The sequence below is a fragment of the Carcharhinus amblyrhynchos genome, chromosome 9 (assembly GCF_965287045.1).
Source record: "Carcharhinus amblyrhynchos chromosome 9, sCarAmb.v2.hapA, whole genome shotgun sequence".
Lineage (NCBI taxonomy): Eukaryota > Metazoa > Chordata > Chondrichthyes > Carcharhiniformes > Carcharhinidae > Carcharhinus > Carcharhinus amblyrhynchos.
This window is the reverse complement of record NC_137332.1, coordinates 38,572,092-38,593,650: the sequence shown is the minus strand read 5'-3', so window position 1 is coordinate 38,593,650 and position 21,559 is coordinate 38,572,092. Positions and strand designations below refer to the sequence as shown.

Below are 21,559 nucleotides of genomic sequence, written 5' to 3'. Positions count from 1 at the left end.
TTTGCTCCTCCTGGCCCTATGCCAACCTGTGATGAGCCCTCCTTCTCCTCAACTGGATGACAGCTTTTGCCAAGGCAACATTGCCTGCAGTCTGGATCATTGGTGCCTCAGTTAATGCGTGAACAAATCGGTGATACCTTAAGTATGTCCTTTACAGGTTTCCCTCCATTTCAAAGCCAGCAAGCAAATGCTCAACCCATCACCTTATCTCCGTCTGGATATAGCAACCTTATCCCACCACTTCCAAGTAAAGGACATCCTAGAGGACCAGAGATGGGTGTTCCTCACATTCATTCATGAACACATGTTCACAGAATGAATTGCAGCGCCACACCTTGCTGGGATCTCAGTATTGTCAGATCCATGCATTAGGAAAGAAACCTGCTGCAATGTTGGCTTCACCATAGAGAGGAGAACATAAATGAACATCTTTGGCATCCATTTTCCTCATAATTATCAGCGTGTCCCTTAGTTAGTTGCATGTGCTGACTTGAACTGCACCCATCTGAAAACACTCTCTTCCAACCTCGAGGGATCTCATTAACTAATTGCGTGGTCAAGGTCAGTTTGGTAAACTAGCTTTCATCACCGTTCAAACTTGCTCCAGCTCCTGCTATCGCGGCCCCCCCCAGCCCTGTCATAGAAACATGGGAAGCAGGAGTAGGCCATTCAGCCCTTCAGCCTGCCCCACCTTCAACATGATCATGGCTGATCCTCTATCTCACTGTCATACTCCAGTGCCCTCCCCATACCTGTTGACACAGCTAGAGTTTAAAAATCCATCTATTTCCTTCTTAAATGTATTCAGTGATTTGGTCTCCACGGGCTTCTGTGGTAAAGAATTCTACAGGCTCCTCATCCTCTGAGTGAAGTTCTCCTCATCTTAATCCTAAATGGCCTACCCCATATTCTGAGATTGTGACTCCTTGTTTCAGACACCTCCAGCCAGAGGAAACAACATCCCTGCATCCATTCTGTCCAGCATTGTCAGAATTATTTACATTTCAATTAGATCCCTTCCCATTCTTCTAAAATCTAGGATAGTTATTTCCTGTTATCCACCAAATTTCCCCCATTATTATAGACCTACCCAATATCACCATTCCTTTCCCCTCTGTCATCTTTAAACTTCCCCCCATTATCCAGGGCCCTATTACCATTCACCTCCATTTTCCTTTCCTCCCCTCAGTCCCACACCCATTACCATCCCATGCCCACCCTGACCCTATCCCTTCACATTATCTGAGCCACCTGTCTCGTCCCCTCCTCCCTCCTACTGTGCCACGTTAGCACAGTGGTTAGCGCTGTTGCTTCACAGCTCCAGGGACCTGTGTTCGATTCTCGGCTAGGGTCACTGTCTGTGTGAAGGTTTGCACATTCTCCTTGTGTCTGCGCCCATTTTCTCTGGGTGCTCCGGTTTCCTCCTACAGTCCAAAGATGTGCCGGTTAGGTTGATTGGCCATGCTAAGATTGTCCCTTACTGTCCTGAGATGCGTAGGTTAGAGGGATTAGTGGGTAAATATGTAGGGATATGGGGGTAGGGCCTGGGTGGGATTGTAGTCAGTGCAGACTCGATGGGCCAAATGGCCTATTTCTGTGCTGTAGGGTTTCTATGATTTCCATGACCCACCTGATGATACCTTCACCTGCCAAATTCTGACCCTGGATCTGCCATCTGCCACACCTCACACCCCACTCCGACTTTTCCTTCCTAACAGCAGGACATTGAGTTCTCCCCCCAGGACCCCACCATTGACACCACTCTCTAAGACACCCTCCACATCCTCAGACAGTCTCTTCCCCCCCACTTCCCCAGGTGTTCTTCTGCAACCCCTGACACTGCCCTGTCTTCTCTGGGCCCTCTCCCACCTTGCCCCAGAGGTCTGCCTTCCCTATCTAGCCTTTGTTCCATCCTTCCATTCTCCCATACAATGCAACCTTTGCCTCCCTTCCTAATGCAACCTTTGCCTCCTTCCCTTGTCCAACTTTGTTGCACTGTTTGTAAATGCAATTGATATAAGTGAAGGTATGCGACTTTCCCAAAAAGGAGAAGCAACATTTACGAACCTTAAAGTCATGGAAAAGATGAAGTTTTTCAGGTGCATATCACTTATATATAAACAGAAAATTGAACATTCTAAATTCTCACTGGTGGGGACTTTAATTTGGGGGGGGAGTTTAATCCCAGCTAAGTAGCTTTTCAATGAGCATACAAATGGAGTTCTCTACATTGTTTGCTGAGAAGTTCAACCAGTCAGTAACCTGCTTTAAAAGTCAGGAGAGCAAAATTCCAACAGTCTATCCCATCCACAGGAAACATATTTTGCCTCCCGCCAAATTATAAGACCATAAGACACACCTATCTATCTCTGTCTTAAAGACACTCAATGACCTGGCCTCCACAGCCTTCTGCAGCAAAGAGTCCCACAGTTTCACCAATCTCTGGCTGAAGAAATTCCTCCTCATGTCTGTTTTAAAGGATCATCCCTTTAGCCTGAGGTTATGCCCTCTGGTTCTAATTTTTTTCCTACAAGTGGAAATATCCTCTCAATGCCCACTCTATCCAGGCCTCGCAGTATCCTATAATTTTCACCTACCAACTATGATTCCTGCTGCTGGCAGGAGTGAAAAATTGCACCCCAAATCTTAAATACTTCTTCTTCTTCTGTATTCTCCCATTTTATTTGGGATTGCAGCAAAACTGGTTGATCATCATTCACTATCTCCTCCTGTCAGTTACCTATTCTTCTCCCAATCCTGCTGTTTAAATGTCTCACCATTGCATCTTTCCATCTGGTCTTAGGCCTTCTCTTCTCCTCTTCCAGGGAGTCCCATCTCCATGACACAGCTGACTGCATTTCCTCTTTCTCTCCATCACAGATGACCATACCATTTCAATTTCTTCTCTGCTAATTTATTTGATGCTCCCACAATCTTCACTGACCTCCTGATGAGCTGGTTCCTGATTTTGTCCTTTCTCGTTACTTCACACATCCATCTCAGCGCCTGCTTTTCACTTGTATCCAGTTGCTGTTCCTGTTCTTCTTAATGTTGACAAGTTTAATATTTTTTATCGAAAGCAAAATTAAAATACTAAAAATGTACCACAAATGCTTTCAGTGAGTTGTGAGGGTTGGATTTTTCAGGTGGGATAGCAGTGAACGTTTGCCCATTACTTCACTGTTCTAACCTGACAATGACTTTGCTGGGATCGTGCTCATTACTCCCTTCCTGCCTACCAAATGCAAACATCAGAGAGCAAAGGGGCCCCAGTTCTGGGTCTATTGTGATCCCAGAACCACCAAGCTTCACTTGGTGATAGTCCCTGGGGTAAAAGTGAAATGACCAAGAATTCTTAAATGAAGGAAGAGAACCTTTCGGCAAACTACTCATTCAACTTGTCTCCCAGCACTCATCTACTGCAGATTATGGTCTCATCCGAGGCTGTCATTGGGAAAGTTGTCCCTTAATTTATGATACCTCTTATGATGCTGCAGCACTGATCTTGCTGCAGTTCTGCCAGAAAATCTCTCAACTACAAGGTTTACCTACATCCTATCTTGCTAAGCATTCTTCATTGGATCACTCCTCACTCCTATTCAAATGTCAGCAATACCCAGCTCTCACTTACTATTCATTTCATCACTTCCCCATTTATCAATGTACTGTTGACATTCACCCTATCCTTATGCAATGTCATTCATGTGTTTCATTGACACCCTTACCTAATGCACTGCATCGATTGGTAAATATCAGACCTTCCCACTCTCAAAGGTCTGCTTTTTCTACCACTGGACAAAATTGTTTAGGCTCAGCTGGATCAAATGATGTACTCTGAGAGAGTTATCATAAGGAGGACAATTCTAAAGCTGTATCAATAACTCAACTAGGTACTGATAGACATGCTACATACACTCTGCACAATAGTAGAGAGCATTAAGTTGTCCAACTTGATTGTAAGTGGATTAGTGGTTCAGGAAATTGGGAGAATAACTTTCATGGAGAAAATAGCTGCCTTATGCAGTTCAAGAATGTCTGTTAAACCAGATCATATAGGAAATGTCTTAGAACTGGTGAAAAGTTACAGCACAGAAGGAGGCCATTTGGTCCATCTTGTCAGCCTGAAGACACCCAAGTGCTCTTTCTAATCCCACCTTCTTGCATTTAGTCCATAGCCTTGGACAGCATTTAAGGTCTTCTAAAGCATGACAACAGATCGATGGCCTTGAAGTGTGCCACTGAGCTCCACCAAACTGATCTTGAGCAGAGTGATTGGAGAGTTGTGACACTTCACCACCTACTAGCAATGGGTACAGTGATGGTAAAAAGTCTGACAACACCAGTTTTTAGTCCAACCGATTTATTTGATAATAGACTCACAAGCTTTCGGGGTTAGCCCCTTCGTCAGGTGAATGGAGAGTTCTGGCCTCAGACAGAGCATATAAAGCACAGACAGTTTAGAGATTACTGATTAGAATGCGAATCCTTACACCTAACCTGCTGTTCAAGACCTGAAGTGGCTGACAATGTGAGCGGAAGGAGCACTGATCACAGGTTAAAGAGATGTGTATTGTCTCCAGACAGTACAGTAAGTGAGGTTTTGCAAACCCAGGCAAGTCACGGGGGTTACAGATAGTGCGACATGAACCCAAGATCCCTGTTGAGACCGTCCTCATGTGTGCGGAACTTGGCTATCAGTCTCTGTTCAGCGACTCTGCGCTGTCGTGTGTCGTGAAGGCCGCCTTGGAGAATGCTTACCCGAAGGTCAGAGGCGGAATGCCTGTGACCACTGAAGTGTTCACCAACAGGAAGGGAACAGTCTTGCCTGGTGATTGTCGAGGGATGTTCATTCATCCGTTGTCGTAGCGTCTGCATGGTCTCCCCAATGTACCATGCTTCGGGACATCCTTTCTTGCAACGTATCAGGTAGACAATGTTGGCCAAGTTGCAAGAGTATTTACCATGTACCTGGTGGATGGTATTCTTACGTGTGATGATGGTATCCATGTCGATGATCCGGCATGTCTTGCAGAGGTTGCTGTGGCAGGGTTGTGTGGTGTTGTGGTCACTGTTCTCCTGAAGGCTGGGTAGTTTGCTGCGAACAATGGTCTGTTTGAGGCTGTGTGGTTGTCTGAAGGCAAGAAGTGGGGGTGTGGGGATAGCCCTGGTGAGATGTTCGTCTTCATCAATGATATGTTGAAGACTCCAGAGAAGATGTCGTAGCTTCTCCGCTCCGGGGAAGTACTGGACGACGAAGGGTACTCTGTCCACTGTGTCCCGTGTTTGCCTTCTGAGGAGATCGGTGCGGTTTTTCGCTGTGGCGCATCGGAACTGCCGATCTATGAGTCGAGCACCGTATCCTGTTCTTATGAGGGCATCTTTCAGCGTCTGGAGGTGTCTGTCACGATCCTCCTCATCTGAGCAAATCCTGTGTATACGGAGGGCTTGTCCATAGGGAATGGCTTCTTTAACATGTTTAATGCTCCACTTCTCCAGTTTCCACCCTAAACATGTTAAAGAAGCCATTCCCTATGGACAAGCCCTCCGTATACACAGGATTTGCTCAGATGAGGAGGATCGTGACAGACACCTCCAGACCCTGAAAGATGCCCTCATAAGAACAGGATACGGTGCTCGACTCATAGATCGGCAGTTCTGATGCGCCACAGCGAAAAACCGCACCGATCTCCTCAGAAGGCAAACACGGGACACAGTGGACAGAGTACCCTTCGTCGTCCAGTACTTCCCCGGAGCGGAGAAGCTACGACATCTTCTCTGGAGTCTTCAACATATCATTGATGAAGACGAACATCTCACCAGGGCTATCCCCACACCCCCACTTCTTGCCTTCAGACAACCACACAGCCTCAAACAGACCATTGTTCGCAGCAAACTACCCAGCCTTCAGGAGAACAGTGACCACAACACCACACAACCCTGCCACAGCAACCTCTGCAAGACATGCCGGATCATCGACATGGATACCATCATCACACGTAAGAATACCATCCACCAGGTACATGGTAAATACTCTTGCAACTCGGCCAACATTGTCTACCTGATACGTTGCAAGAAAGGATGTCCCGAAGCATGGTACATTGGGGAGACCATGCAGACGCTACGACAACGGATGAATGAACATCCCTCGACAATCACCAGGCAAGACTGTTCCCTTCCTGTTGGTGAACACTTCAGTGGTCACAGGCATTCCGCCTCTGACCTTCGGGTAAGCATTCTCCAAGGCGGCCTTCACGACACACGACAGCGCAGAGTCGCTGAACAGAGACTGATAGCCAAGTTCCGCACACATGAGGACGGTCTCAACAGGGATCTTGGGTTCATGTCGCACTATCTGTAACCCCCGTGACTTGCCTGGGTTTGCAAAACCTCACTTACTGTACTGTCTGGAGACAATACACATCTCTTTAACCTGTGATCAGTGCTCCTTCCACTCACATTGTCAGCCACTTCAGGTCTTGAACAGCAGGTTAGGTGTAAGGATTCGCATTCTAATCAGTAATCTCTAAACTGTCTGTGCTTTATATGCTCTGTCTGAGGCCAGAACTCTCCATTCACCTGACGAAGGGGCTAACCCCGAAAGCTTGTGAGTCTATTATCAAATAAATCGGTTGGACTAAAAACTGGTGTTGTCAGACTTTTTACTGTGTTTATGCCAGTCCAACGCCGGCACACCCACATCATGACTACAGTGATGGTCCCATGGGTCATCGATTTGGTTAGAAGGAAAAGATTACCATTCCTCCAGTCTAGATATTTTGCTCTGGGGAAACAACACCACCATCACCAAAGTTAAGGGGTGCTAGGTGATCACCTCCTCATTGTCAAAATATTGTAGAAAACCACTTGGCTTTGTTTAATCAATGTGAATGCCCCATATCAAAAGATTGAGCAATTAGCCATCCTCCAGCAGCTCCCAGCTTGCCTAAACTGATAATTATAGGCAGTGACTTCAACTGCATCATTGATGTGGCTGTATGTCCAGGAGGGCAGACAGCAAACCAGTGCTCCTGGTGGAAGTGATAAAAGATGTCAAGTTGCACAATTTCTTCAGTAATCCAATAGATGAACAGCCACATAGATGAGGCCAAACAGGTCCATCTGTTGCAGATGTTCATTTGTTGAGCGTACATAGCTAGATACACTGATTTCAAGCCTGTGATCTTCTCTGGCCACTGCCTCCGACTGCCTGACTGGCACCCACTGGAACACTGATATAGAAGCTGAATGTGAAATTGTTGGCCCCAGAAAACATGGAGGAATGCAAAAGGGATTACAAATGTTGGAGCACTGAAATATCTCTTTGAGTCCCTGATACACTGGTGAAAAACAATCAAAGCGAACATCAAGAGGTTCATCATCCTCAATAGATATTCAGAGGCAAAAGAGAGACAGAGGGTCGAGTGGACCAAACTGGCACTTTCCAAGGTCCAGGACTATAGTTGTGGCAGTCACGAGAAAGGCTCAATGGAGAAAGGCCAGTCTGCTCTGTTCCCCCACTTAATAATGGCCTCTGACCCCACTTGGTAGTCCACTCTCTCCCTCTGCTCAGTAGTCTCTTTCTTCGCCTTGCTCAGTAGACCTCCCACCAGCCCCCTCACCCCCCTTCCACTCTGTAGTCAGTCTCACTCTGTGCTAGGTAGCTGTTCTCCCTGCGCTCTGAGAATCTCCCTCCCCAACTGACTCACTGCTGTCACTGTGCCATTCTTTTCAGGGCTAAGGATGAAGGAAGCTGCTGGTTCTCTCTGACATTTGCTGCTGGTAGGTCCCTTAGTGATCCTCTCAACAACAAAGATGGAAGAGAAATGGCCTGTAAGCAGAAACTCACAGAATCTTTATAATTTACTTACTGACATTTTAAACGTGGGGTTGGCAGGCCAGAAAGAAAGATCTGGTGGGTCGCTTAGTGGTCTAAGGGCTACTTGGCTAAGCATCTCCCACCGTAGTACAAAGGGCTGGAATCCATGTAAAACTCCTTGAGCTGTATGCACCAGAAAATGTTTGAACGTGAAATATATATTAAGAATATCACGTGCATTTGTTTAATGTGCTGTTAAATATATGCTTAGCTTATCACTTTGAAATCCTCGAGATTGTAAAAAACTATATCTGCACAAGTACTCTGAACTAAACAATAAACAAGTTTTTATTTAGATGTAATAATGTCAAGTTTAAATAGCCACCTGATTAACTGCTGAAACATAGCTCTGTTTTCCTGGTTAGTTGTCCGAGCCCTGGAAACTTTCACTGTACAGATTAATTTTAGAGCAGAGTTACAAACAATCTTAAAAGACCTCATTATCTTCTTCTAAAGTGTTAATTGTGCCAATAATTACCTACCTGTATTAATAACTCTACGGATTTGGTGTCAGCGTTTCTTGCCAACATCCACATATATTTCCTCTAAACGTGGAAAGTGAGCACAAAGGAGTTGAATGCATCCCACTCCCAAAATCAAAAGTTAGGAGAGGATGCAAAGAGGTCGATTTTGAAAAGGTTCACTGGCTGACTAAATTAGATAGGGTAAAAAAATCGATGTTAAAAGTGAGAACACATGTTATGATGACCAAGAAGGCCACAGGACATAGTCAATAGATCTACCTGTGGGTTTCATAGAGTGTGAGCTGAATTATTGAGTGAGCAGAGGCTTGCCCAATGCAAAGCAGTCAGCGGGGGTTTTAAGCCTCTAGCTTTACCTGGACTGGTGTTGTAGGTCCTGAACTGATGACTACCTGACTGTAAGTTGCAGAAGCTTCTCTTTTCTTTGCTGCACAATGAAGAAACTGGCATTTGGCTAAACTACTATAGTATGAATTTTACTTTAACCCAAAAAAGCTAACCAGCCTACAGTTCAAAATTCCAGTAACATAGCCACTGTGTCAATATAGACTTCATGATCATCAGAGAAAATGTCACCAGTAATGTGTAATTATTCTTATTAGCTGTATCTTAATAGAGTTTAAATGCTATTTACCTATCTTTATGCTTGTATCATAAGATTTAAAATGTACAGAATCAGTAACATTAAATTGTCATTTCTTCTATATGGATATGTATTGCACAATTCAAAATCAGGCCATGAGTCACTCTGATCCAGCTATGAACTAAAAACAATGATTCAGTTTGAGTTAGTTGATAAAACACACTGAATCTAGGCCTAATGCCTTTTTGTCTTTATTGTATAATTATTCACTCTATCCTATAATATTTATATTGCTGCTAGCTTGTGTAATTTTGACTTCTATACTGCTATTTTTTGATTTCATAGCAATTTGCTCAATTGAATAAAGAAGCACATGATCGCAGCCACAAAGAAAAATTTGAAAAAATGAATATTGGCTTTTACTGTATATAGGTAACATTAAATAAGATTAATAGTGTTGAAATATTTTCCTAGCATTCAATACATCTGAGAACTACAGTAGGCCCACAGTATGGGACGGCATGGTAGCACTGCTGCTTCACGGCGCCAGTGACCTGGGTTTGATTCCCGGCTTGGGTGACTGAGTGGAGTTTGCATGTTCTCCCTGTGTATGCTTGGGTTTCCTCCCACATTCTGAAAGATCTGCTGGTTAGGTGCATTGATCCAAATAGGCGCTGGACTGTGGTGAGTAGGAGAATTTCACAGTAACTTCACTGCAGTGTTAATGTAAGCCTTACTTGTGACTAGTAAATTAACTTTACTTTTTAAATAATTTTAAAATTGATACAATGCTACATAAATATTATGGTCAGGATTCCACCATATTTTGTAAAATAAAATTAATATCCTAATCATATTTTAGTGAAATTGTAAGACTGCGTTGACAGTTCTGATTCTCAAGGACAAGTAGAGATGGGATATAAATGTTGGCCTTACCAATGACTCCCAACTCTGTAAATGAATTTTTAAAAATGAAATACCTGTAAAATCAAGGCTAGGAGCTCAAGGAGAGACAGCCATGTAATGATAATGTCACAAGACTAGTAATCCAGATATCCAAGTTAATGTTGGAGTCACAGAATCATAAATAGAGTCATTGAGCTTTATAGCATGGAAACAGACCCTTCGACCCAACTTGTCCTTGCCGCCTCTTTTTTTTAAATCATGAAGCTAATCCCAATTGCCTGCATTTGGCCCATATCCCTCAATACCCATCTATATACCCAATGTAACTGTCTAAACGCTTTATAGAGGCTGTTTAAATGCTTTATGTGTTCTGGGATCACATGTTCATGTTGCACCATGGCAACTGTGGAATTTAATCTCAATTAATAAATCTGGAATATAAAGCTAGTCCCAGTAATAGTGACCATAAAACTGTCAATAACTGTTGCAAAAACCCATCTGGTTCACTAAAGGAAATCTACCATCTTTAACTGGTCTGGCCCCTAAATATAATTTCAGACCTACAGCAACACAGTTGAGTATTAACTGCCCCTAAAATGGTCTAGCAAGCCATCCAATTTAAGGGCTATAAGGAATGGGCAACAAATGCAGGCCTTGAAGTGATGTCCACATCTCATGTAAGAATAAAAGATAGAAAATCCTCAGTCTATCCCACCATTGTGATGCAAAACAATGACATTCTCTCATGACCTCCCTTGAGTATTGAAAATTGACACCAAAAAGACCAGGGAGCAACAAGGAGAGGAAATGGACATAACCAGGCCAAAGCTGATGGAGCTTTAGAAATTTCTAAAGGAGAATGGAAGTGATAAGGCTTATTTGACAGGATCTTTTATCTCCTTCTTTTGACACATTGTCACACTAATTTTTCAACATTTTGAAGCAGATTGCAAAATATATTTAAATATATATGTGAAAAGATACAGATCATCTTTTTCCACAGTAGTCAATATGACAGATTCATAAAAATCAAGTTGTGCAGAGAAATAGTTTTCTTGGAAATGTTTCTGTCAGATCATGTGAAGCCTTCAGTAATAAATTGTAAAGGTAAACATGCAGTAAGAAAAGAACAATAAGGGCGATTCTGCGGCCCCACTCACACAGGCCCCACTTGCACAGGTGCAATTCCTGTGATGGCCAAAGACTCTCACGAGAGAGGCCATCACTGGAATTGCGACCGGGAGATCTCATGTGAAGATTCCGCCCCCTTTCCACACCTCCTCCACCCACCGCCCCCAACCCCACCCCATCCCAGCCGATGATGTAATCTGGTTCACTCCCAGTGAGGGCGTAAATCAGAATTACAAATATTAATTTAAATATTCAAAATCGGCTTTAAGCTTGAATTCTCCAGCCTCCTTAAATTCTCCCACCTATTGGTCTGACGTGAAGCTGACTACTGGACCGCAGTTCTCCAATTTTGCCTATGGCTAGTTTCACCTATTCTCTGGTCCTGTTGCTGTGAATGGAGATTTGGCTCAGTGCTAAATTCTCCATTCTTGCTGGCAGCAGTGGTGGGCGTATGATTTCAGAGAATTCCAACCCCAGTCTCTAAAAATGGAGATCATACATAATAACCACAACAGGTGGGTGGGGGCTAGGAGGCCATTGTAGTTTCCAAGTGGTCTGGGGCATACATGGTTGGACAGTGCCCCTAACAGTGTACCCTATCAGTGCCAACACAGCTTTCATGCTAGGATGGCAGTCCTGAAAGGTGCGCCTAAAGGGCTGTGGGGGCAGGGCCTATTGGTGAGAGCATAGTGGGAGTATGCACATGTGGTGGGGGGGCCTTTGATGCTGGCGATGAGGGGGGTGGTGGTGGTGTCCCAATGATGCTGATAGTTAAGGGCACCCTGATCTCCGAGCAGCAGGCCTTGTTGGCATCTTTAGGCCCCATCTCTGTCATACACAGTGCAAATCAACCCCCTTCTAAATGACTAAGTTGGGGACGATTGCGATTGAAATCACACCAACCGATTCATGCCAGAGATGATATTTTGTCATTTTTTTGAAGAATTGCGCCCAATAACTTTATATAGTTTTGGAAAGACTGCAGCCTGATCCTGCTCCTAATTGTTGTCTCAAGCCTACTTATTAATAGATCGCTTCACTCTTTATTGAAAAATCCATATATTTAATTAAGCAGACATCTACTATTTCTAAGATAAAAACTGGCTTTGTGTTTTTTTAAAGATCTAATTTAAACAGCTTCCTAAGTTGCTCTGCAGGCATGTCTAGACGGTCTTTCCCTGTATCAGCAAACATGAAGAAAAATAATGTTGAAATAATATCCTAAACTAATGCCAAATAACAGCAATTGTTCTACTTCCAAAAAAACAATAAAGTATCAATTTACCATTCTTTCTGGCAATCTAACTGAAAGTGCTGTAGTTTTTTTGGGATCTGGGAGTAAATTGTAAAATTATACCAGTGGTTACCCTCACGTTCCATTCATAACAAATCAACTTAACAAGCTACAACTAAATCATTTTTATTCAATTAGCCATGCTTCAAAATTGTTAGCACAACATTATGAAAAAGGGAAAGATATTCTATAAATGAACATCAAGCTTTGAGGCAACCTATAAGATGCAATCTGTTTTTGCAACCATCTCATGTGATCGAATGAATTGTGCAGGATTGGGCCCAGCCTGACTCCAGAAGTCACAGTCCACAGCATGGTGCTGAACAACATTGTCTGATAATTGCACACCATCATAACTTTATATTGCCTTTTTAAATGTGAACGTGAAATGTGAGCTCAGTACTTTATATTGCGAGTTGAGAAACATCAGCTTGAGGCCATTATTTGGGCGACTGATGATAAAATTGACTGCAGAATATCTACATCAGTTTCTTCATGTAACATGCATAATTCGGGAGGTTAAACCTGTTTGTAGGCCTGACTGTTAAATATTACTAATGGTTGTTAAATCCCTGCATCAATGGAGATAACAAATAGTGGCATTATAGAACCAATGAAATAATTACAGTTGTGATGAATTGGACCTTTCTGGCCACTTTAAATCTTGATTAAAAGCTCAATGAAATTCTGAGAATGAGCTTGATGTGAACTAAAGAATCATTAGGCAGTGTTCAAAAATCTGAACTCATTGAAAGAAATCGATAAGCTTCTCCATTGCTCAATTACCCAGTATGGGATTGTGTGTTATCTACTAGATAGGGTCCAGATTTAATTCCTAGTCTGTATTGAGTAGTAGATCTTGATTGAGGTGGCAGTATGGAATACTACAATTAGGCTACAGAAGAAAAGACAGCTCCTGATAGCTGTCTAATAAACCCTGATCTAAAGTACATGTATGCTGGTACCTAGAAGAGCCATGGCTGAATTTGATGGGGTTTTTTTTATGATTGTAAAGTTAACAGAGCTAAAGCAAACACTATGGGCTTTATCAACATCCCAACAACATCCCAGCTGTAGTACTGAAGACTCGTGCTCCAGAACTAGATGCAACCCTAGCCGACCTATGTCTGTATAGGTTAGAAGACTGGTATCTACCCAAAAACATAGAAAATTGCCCAGGTACATCCAGACTACAAAATGCAGGACAAATCCAATCTGGTCAATTACTGCTCTATTTGTTTATCCTCAATCATCAGTAAAGTGATAGAAGGTGTCATCGATAGTGCATTTAAACAATATTTACTCAGCAATAACCTGTTCACCAATGGTCAGTTTGGGTTTGACCAGAGACACACAGCTCCAGACCTTATTACAGTTCAAACATAGACGAAAGTGCTGCATTCCAGAAGTGATGTGAGAGTGATTACCTTCGATACCACAGTAATATCTGACTGAGTGTGGCATCAAGGGGTCCTAATGCAACTGATGTCAATGGGAAAAAGGGGAAAGTTCTCCATGGATTTGAGTACACCTGGCACAAAGGAAGATGGTTGTGATTGTTAAAGGCCAATCATTTCCCTGCAGGAGCTTTTTAGGGGAGTGATGTAGGCCCAACTTGCTACTTTATCAATAACATTCCCTCTAACATTGTATTAGAAATGGAAATGGTTGTCAAAGATTGACAATGTCCAGCACTATTTGCAAATCCTCAAATACTGAAGCAATCTATGTCCACCTCCAGTAAAACCTGGACAACATTTGGCTGATAAGTGTCAAGTAACATTCTCATCGCACAGCCAACATTTGGCTGATAAGTGTCAAGTAACATTCACATCACACAAGCACCAAGCAATGACCATCTCCAAAATAACAGGTTAGAAATTAACTATCTCCCTTTAATGGTCAACAGCACTATCAGTGCTAAATACTCTACTGTAAATACCTTGGGAGTGATTATTGACCAGAAGCATAACTTGAACTAGCCATGTAAGTACAGTAGCTACAAGAGTGAATAACTCATTTCTTGATCACTCAAAGCCTCTCTGCCACCTACAAGGGACAAGTAGATTGTGTCATGGAATACTGTCCACTTGTCTGGATGAGCATAGTTCTAACAACACTCACAATGCTTGACACATTTCAAGACGAATCAGCCCATTTGACTGGTCCCCCAGCCATCATCTTTAATATTCACTCTCCATTGCTGGCACACACAGTGGCAACAGTGTGTATCATGTACAAGCTGTACTACAGCAATTTGCCAAGAATCCTTCAACATCATCTTCTGAACCTGCAACCTTTAGTACAAGGGCAGCAAGGAAACATAACCACCTGCGGCTTCCCCTCCAAGTCACACATTGCCAACTCCCTCATAGTCACTGGGCCAAAATTGTGAACACTCTACCTAAACAGCAATCTGGGTGCATCTAAGCTGCACGGACTGCAGGGATTGGAGAAGGAAGCTCACCACCATTGTTTCAAGGGGATTAGGGGATGAGCAACATTCACATGCCATGAATAAATATAAAAAACTCACATTAAATTTTTTTTTGTACAGAACTAGAGGACCACTGATGTCCAAAGGAACATGCCGCAGGAAGGGTTAGCATCTTCAGGATATTAGCAAAGAAATTTGGGAGAAAGGGAAAAATCATAAAGTATTAAAAATCATAGGTTGAAGGATATTGTCTCTGTGTTGTGGGAAGGTTTCATTCAAGGTACTATTACAGCAAGTTATGAAGGGTTTTAACATTGATTCGCTGGTTAATACATGTTTAATTGCTCCATCCCTCAAGAGAAAGTTAATGCTGTTTCAATCCTTTTGATTTGGCCCTCCTGTCTGATCCCATACAAGGGTAACGCGTTCATGTCTGATTCAAATATAACAATCATATTTTTTAAAAAAAATCTAAGTAAATTCTTGTTGATTCACGCCAGAGTGCTGCACCTAATTGAGGTGGAATATTGGGTCCTGATACTGCTGGACATAAATGTAATGATTTGCAGGATACCATCTTGAATATATATTCAATTCAGCTACTCCCGGCATGGCTGAACTTGTGCCTGCACTGACAGCTGTCTGCAGTGAGCGCTGCAAAGGGGATCGACACACATCGCGCCCTTTACACAACTTGTCATTTTCCATACATCTTGCTTGCATTTAAACAAAAGCTGGCACCTGGATTGAGGAAGGGTGCGCGTTGGTCAGGTGGACAGTTTATTAACGTTGTATCTAACCTGACCGACCAGCCACCTCCACCACCACCCCCCCTCCCGCAACTACACTCCGCCATGAGGGCGAAATGCCTGAAAAACCCTCCAGTTCTGATACACCAAAGGCCCGGGCTACAAATCTCTGATCTGACCTTCGCGTTTAAAAATGCAAATCAGTGGGTTAAGAAGTGGCGTGGGACTGGGGATTGGCTCTTTCAATTTATATTGTACAGTTTTAAATTTGTCCTCGTCCGTTACTGGGAATCTGTCCGCTAAAAAACATAACGGAAACGCCAGAGCGGAGAGCCCGAAGGGGAGCGATCACCGAGAGGAAGGCGGGTGCGAGAATGAATCGGGCTGACCTTTGCAGCTACACTGCCTAGCTGCCATTTCCGTTACGACGCACAGTGTGGGCGGCACTGGCAGCAGCCGAGAAGCGCTCATTTTTAAAATTTGATGATGTCAATAAGTTTTTTTTTCAAAAACTGCTGTAAGCCATCAACAATTACGGAACCGCCAGTATTTGTTTTCAGAAGGAGAGAGAGACAGCAAAAGCTTCACTATTGCAAAGACAACTGCGCGAATCCTGCGAAGTGGATTTAGAAGTGAACATTTGCAGATGAAGCGGGCATCAGCAGCAGCAGCAGCAAGAGCAAGTTACTGTTTTCTACCAGCGCAGGATCGTAATGAGCAGCAACTACCTTTGCAAGCCCGGGACTGGAGCTGTCAGAACAGGCGGACTCACTCTCTCTGAATGGAACGGCTTCATGGCATTTTTCTGCGATTTAATTTGACTGGAAGAGTAAGTGGAAGCAAAAGAGAGAGAGAGAAGTCTGAACCAGCCGGAGTTCGCTGCTCAGAGTAGCCTTTCATTTACAGTGAAGTAACAGTTGCAAAATGGGCGGGAAAACTGCAAAACATTCAAATATTGCATCTCTATCGGAGATACAGTAACCGATTCAACTGTTGTACTTTTCGACATTATTTCGAGATTTTATTTGACAGTTGTGAAGAGGACAAACTAACTATCCACGCAGCAGCTGAGAAGAAGTGAACCGCATTTTGATTTTTTTGAATGCTTTGGGGGTAACATGGAACAAATCACTTGAAAATGTTAACTTTGAGATAGGCAAGCTATCCTTGGACTTGTATCACGTGTATTATATTGATGAGAAAAAGGGGCGGACCGGACAACGTCATTACTAGGCTCACACATCAATTACTCTTGGTTAGTAAATACTATACTACAGAGCGGGACTAGATTCTTCATCTCCACCGTACCTGTTGGCGTCTGTGCTTATCGGATTTCGACATTTTTGCAATACTAATAATGGAAACAGCTGATGGGTCAGAGGGTGACAAACTAACAAGCGCTGCAGCCAAAGGAGACTCAAAAGAAGTCAAAATTTTACTAGAAAACGGGGTGAACGTGGGTGCACTCAATAAGTTTGGCAGAACTGCACTTCAGGTTAGTCCAATGATTCTTTTTTTCTAACCCACACATTGCATTTTCGTCTGTCAGAAAAAAACTCCCCTGTCCTAGAATGCATGTTTTATTTTCTAAAAACAATAATATGCCCCTATTTTCGTCAATGTGTCAGCATGGATCAGGCAGCAATGGATACAGTATTGACGCACTGCTGAAATAGCCATTGAATTTCAAAACACCTTGGTTAAAAACAAACGCATTTTGCTTTGATGATAATGCTGCTTGATGGTCACGATTATCTGCGACTATATTTTGGGACGACGTGATTTTCCCATTTCCAAAAGTGAAATTCTCAGAAATGATAAAAAAATTCACGTTTTCGGTTGTATGATGCTTATAGAAATGTAGAAGGATTGCAACGTGGACTGTCTTGGGCAGCACGTTTTTATTTTGTAGTGTACATCATTCGGATGCATGCAATGTTTCAGACTGTGACCATGCGTTCACTGCTTTTCAAATAACTGAAAAACTGACAAGAATACAACATTGAATCAGCCACCCTGATTCAAAGCCTTTTAGTAAATAAATATTAACGTTCTCAAGTAACCAAAAAATCCCACAATTGGCAAACGAAGGCAATTGATTTTGCTGTGAAGAAATGCGTTTTAGTAACAATGGGTTCAATATAATATTATAAAACATCCCATCAATGTCCTAGGGTTAGTAATTATGAATAATCCTATGCTAGGATTTAATTAATGGCATACTGCACAGAACATATAAATGTAGCTTTATATACTTTCATCTTTCGTTACAATCATTCATTGTTTTTCGACAAAATATATATATGTATATATGCATGTAAAGATTATTGACCTTGCCAGCGACGCCCACTCCTCAAGAACGAATAAAACAAATTGCATTATCATCTTTCTGGTGGTCGCAAATTTCAAGTTAGTTTCATTCATTCAGGATTAAGCAACAGTTGTTAGGTAACTGGATAGTGAACTGACTTGAAAGCAGAATAAGTAGTTTATTGCAATAAAAACTGTTGGGGATAAAATTATTATTTTGCTTGAATACTTGCATGAAATATTTAACTAATGCCCAATAAACCACGGTATTCTCTTGAAATTAAAATCTATTTTTATCATAAGTTTGAAAGGGTCCTTTGAAAAGTAGATTTTGCCTAAAACTAATTGAGGTACTAAGTTTTAAACAGGTGATCCAGTGGGTCAATTGCAATGATATCAATGCAGCTATAGCTTTGATTTGGCAACCGACAAAAATGAAGCTCTCCAATAATGAAGTAACTAATGTTTAAAGTTTATTTATTACTATCACAAATAGGCTTTTTTTAATTTTAAACAATAATATACTGTTCGGTGTTCTGGACTACTACGTTTAATAGTTCATTTGTTTTGAACATCGTATTATGTCGTATAAGAGTCACAGTAAAATGGATACTTTATAAACAAAATTGTGTCGTTACCGTTAATTTGACGTGCTGTTGCTCATTTGTTAGAACAACAGTATAAACCTACATTTAAAGTCTCAGTAAATAAACAATATATTTTATAATGTTTATATTTTATCTGCTATGTATTAACTTTGAAATTACCCATCCCCACTTATCTCCTCCACACGCAAGACAGGACACCAGCTCATACTGACGATTTTAAATTATGGTTCTCCTTTTTTGCATAATATATAACCACGACTGTTTTAGAAAATATGATCTTTTTTGTTTATATTTTATATGAAAATGTCGATATGAAAATAGGATTTAATTATGCATTACTGTCATGCCACTCGAAACATTCTTGTGGTTTACCTCGAATCGCGTTTTAACTGTGCAATGAAAAGATGCAATACCGTATAACGTTATTGATTCAAATCAATTAATTAAATCATCTAATGCCTCTATGGACAACCAGAAAACACCTATAAAATGAAATTTCGTTTTATTTCGTCTCGATTTGTCGTAAATATTTTCTTTTGGAAAGTTTTGAGGTAGAAATAGATTGGTCCAATCATTGCTAAACGACAGTTGTGAAGAAACGCCATCACGAATTTCGTTAAATAAAATGTTAGTTAGAAATGTTTAAGGTGTAGCAGCTGCAATTCGCCCAGAGTAATGAGGACTTGTTTGTTACATTTTGTGTGGTTTACAGAGTTGTTTCAGATTTTTAAATAACTCTTGTAGAGGTGAATGTATCAGTCTGACCTTGCAACCTTTAATTCTGCAATGTTAAAACTTGATTTTTTTTTGATGTGTTGGTGGCGCACTCTTGAATGTCACGCTTTCTTTCTTTCACACACTTTCCATCCATCTTTCTATATTTGCAGGTGATGCAGATGGGTAATACTATAGTAGCCAAATCCCTGCTAAAAGCTGGAGCTAAACCAAACCAGCAGGATCACGGAGGATTCACCCCAGCTCACGATGCGGCTCGGGAAGGCTTTCTAGACACTTTGAAAACTTTCGTGGACTTTGGGGCAAATGTAAATATTGAAAATTCCGAGGGCAATCTGCCCATACATCTTGCTGCACAGGAAGGCCACACCGATGTAGTTATTTTTTTGGCAAAGAAATCAAACCTCTCACATAAAAATGAAAAGGGACAAACTCCATTCGAGCTAGCCCAGATGTACAAGAGAACGGAAACAGTGCAATGGATGGAACAGAATCTATAGAACAAGCTTGATAAGCAAATGCAGTCTTACAGTATTTATTGTAATTGTCAGCTAACATATATACATTTGTTTCTATTATTTTAATGCCATGTAAAAAAGTACTTTAATTCCTGGTCCGTGTTTAATACCTGTGTGTTTCCGTGTGTTGTGAGAAATAGGGCTGCTGGCATCAAATGCTTTATTTTTGAAATATGCTTATTTTTTTCTTGCCTTCAGGCTCAATTTGCTTTGTATGTTGCAAATTAGTATTAAATAGAATCTGGCAAATATTATTGATTGAAGTTCCATTGGTTATTAAGGATAATGTTTAATGTCGTAATGTGTAATACAATAATGCCTTAAAATTGTTAGATGAAACAATGAAGCAAACACAAGGTACAATTTGCAATTATTGCATTAGTCGCTCCTGACCACGACTTGTGCCCTTATGCAGTTTTTGAACATTTGCCCCTTCTGGGTAACACAACTATTTTAATGTTCAGATAACCTATAGTGTTTCTACATTATTTTAGATGTCTAGTTCTTCGTGTTTGTTTCATTTGATTTGTTTGTATTTTCAATGGATTGGCATGGAAACATTGCTTCCTGCTCGTCTTCCTAAGTGAAAACAGCGAGATGTAGCTGATAAACATTATTTAATGTTTTGGTTTGTTTTTAATGAAAATTAAGTTATGAGCTTTTTATTTACTCGAGATATTGCTTTCGTGATATTGAAATGTATCAAAATAGGCCATATAATTTATAAAAGATTTAACTTCCCTTCGTTCAAATAAATGCTTCCTTGTAATTGTAAAAAAAAGTTATCTATCTTAATGCTGTGAATGGCGTTGCATTTCCTGAATTAATTTATTACTGTAGCAGGTAACACAAGAGGTACAATTTAACGTTTAGCTCCCTCTACAAGTCACATTACATCGTATAATAAAGGATGTTTTTATAATAGATCTGAAGAATAGAGCGTGTCATTCAAAAGGAACTATGTATGGAATAAAAACGTTTATCTTGATGACTTTATTTTGATGGATTTATTAACGTGGTTTAATTGTCGTGTGCGTTTTGTCTTTACTAATATTGCTATAATTGGCAGATTACGTTTTCTGTAGTCGGTAGTGATCAGTAATTTCACAGAAGAAGACATGGCTTTAAAAATGGAGGTGGAAATCCGTTCTACACCGATCACACCACGCAGTTTCGTGTTTAAATAAATCAATATTTCGACATTGTAATTGTGGTTTCACTTAATTAGATCACTTTATCGAAAATAACCTTTTAACTCTTAAGCGAAATAATTTCATGTCTGCGGCGAAACATAACGAAAAATCTTAAACAACGATGTTTACTAAAACTTGGAGCAGGTCACTTTAATAAATAGCAAAACTGGATTTTAATTGACGATAATGCTTGAGGAAGGTGACGAAATCGCATTGAAGAAAGTATTTGGATGATCTCAAAAATGCCGTTAGGCCATTAGTTAGTAGATGCAGATGTTTAAATTCTGACCTACCAATTGTACAACGTTTCTTGGTAGTTTACATAATATCGAGTGTATGTAAGTAACAGAGAAATTCGTGACAATATTTGGAAAATAACAGTGTTTATTTGTAACACAGTTTGTTCAAACTACAGTATTTACTTTCCACAAAATGCAAGAAAGATATCTTAATGAGGAATTGTAACATCGTAACTGAAGCATATCAGAATAATGAAACATTTAATTTGTGGTTGAAATCGTAAAGTTAATTGCGTGGGATAAAATGCTGTCGATACGTTGTTGAGACAAATAGAAAGGTAAATTAATCATCGTGATGTATAAATGAAAGTGATCCGAAATGTGGAAACATGAAAATTGTTACAATATGAATGCATGCCTGCAGCTACTATCTGCAGATGCGTCAGCAGGCCAATAGTTCAGTAAAATAAAACAAGACTCCTAACTAAAGACATCATT

At 41.1% G+C, this 21,559-nt stretch overlaps 1 protein-coding gene across 1 annotated transcript; it reads left to right on the top strand.

Annotated features, from left to right (window-relative positions):
• Positions 1–16,085: 16,085 nt before the first annotated feature.
• cdkn2c (cyclin-dependent kinase inhibitor 2C (p18, inhibits CDK4)) lies at positions 16,086–20,581 on the top strand. Its single transcript, XM_080196561.1, has 2 exons — positions 16,086–16,953; positions 19,264–20,581. Exons 1-2 carry the CDS (start codon positions 16,816–16,818, stop codon positions 19,609–19,611), a joined length of 486 nt encoding a protein of 161 aa, XP_080052687.1. The 5' UTR covers positions 16,086–16,815; the 3' UTR covers positions 19,612–20,581.
• Positions 20,582–21,559: the final 978 nt, after the last annotated feature.

What these genes read in the sequence shown, in the direction of transcription:
- cdkn2c (XM_080196561.1), top strand. Translation starts at nt 16,816, where the DNA reads ATGGAAACAGCTGATGGGTCAGAGGGTGACAAACTAACAAGCGCTGCA. An exon ending in TTGGCAGAACTGCACTTCAG is followed by an intron (nt 16,954 to 19,263) that starts GTTAGTCCAATG and finishes CTATATTTGCAG; the next exon opens with GTGATGCAGATGGGTAATAC.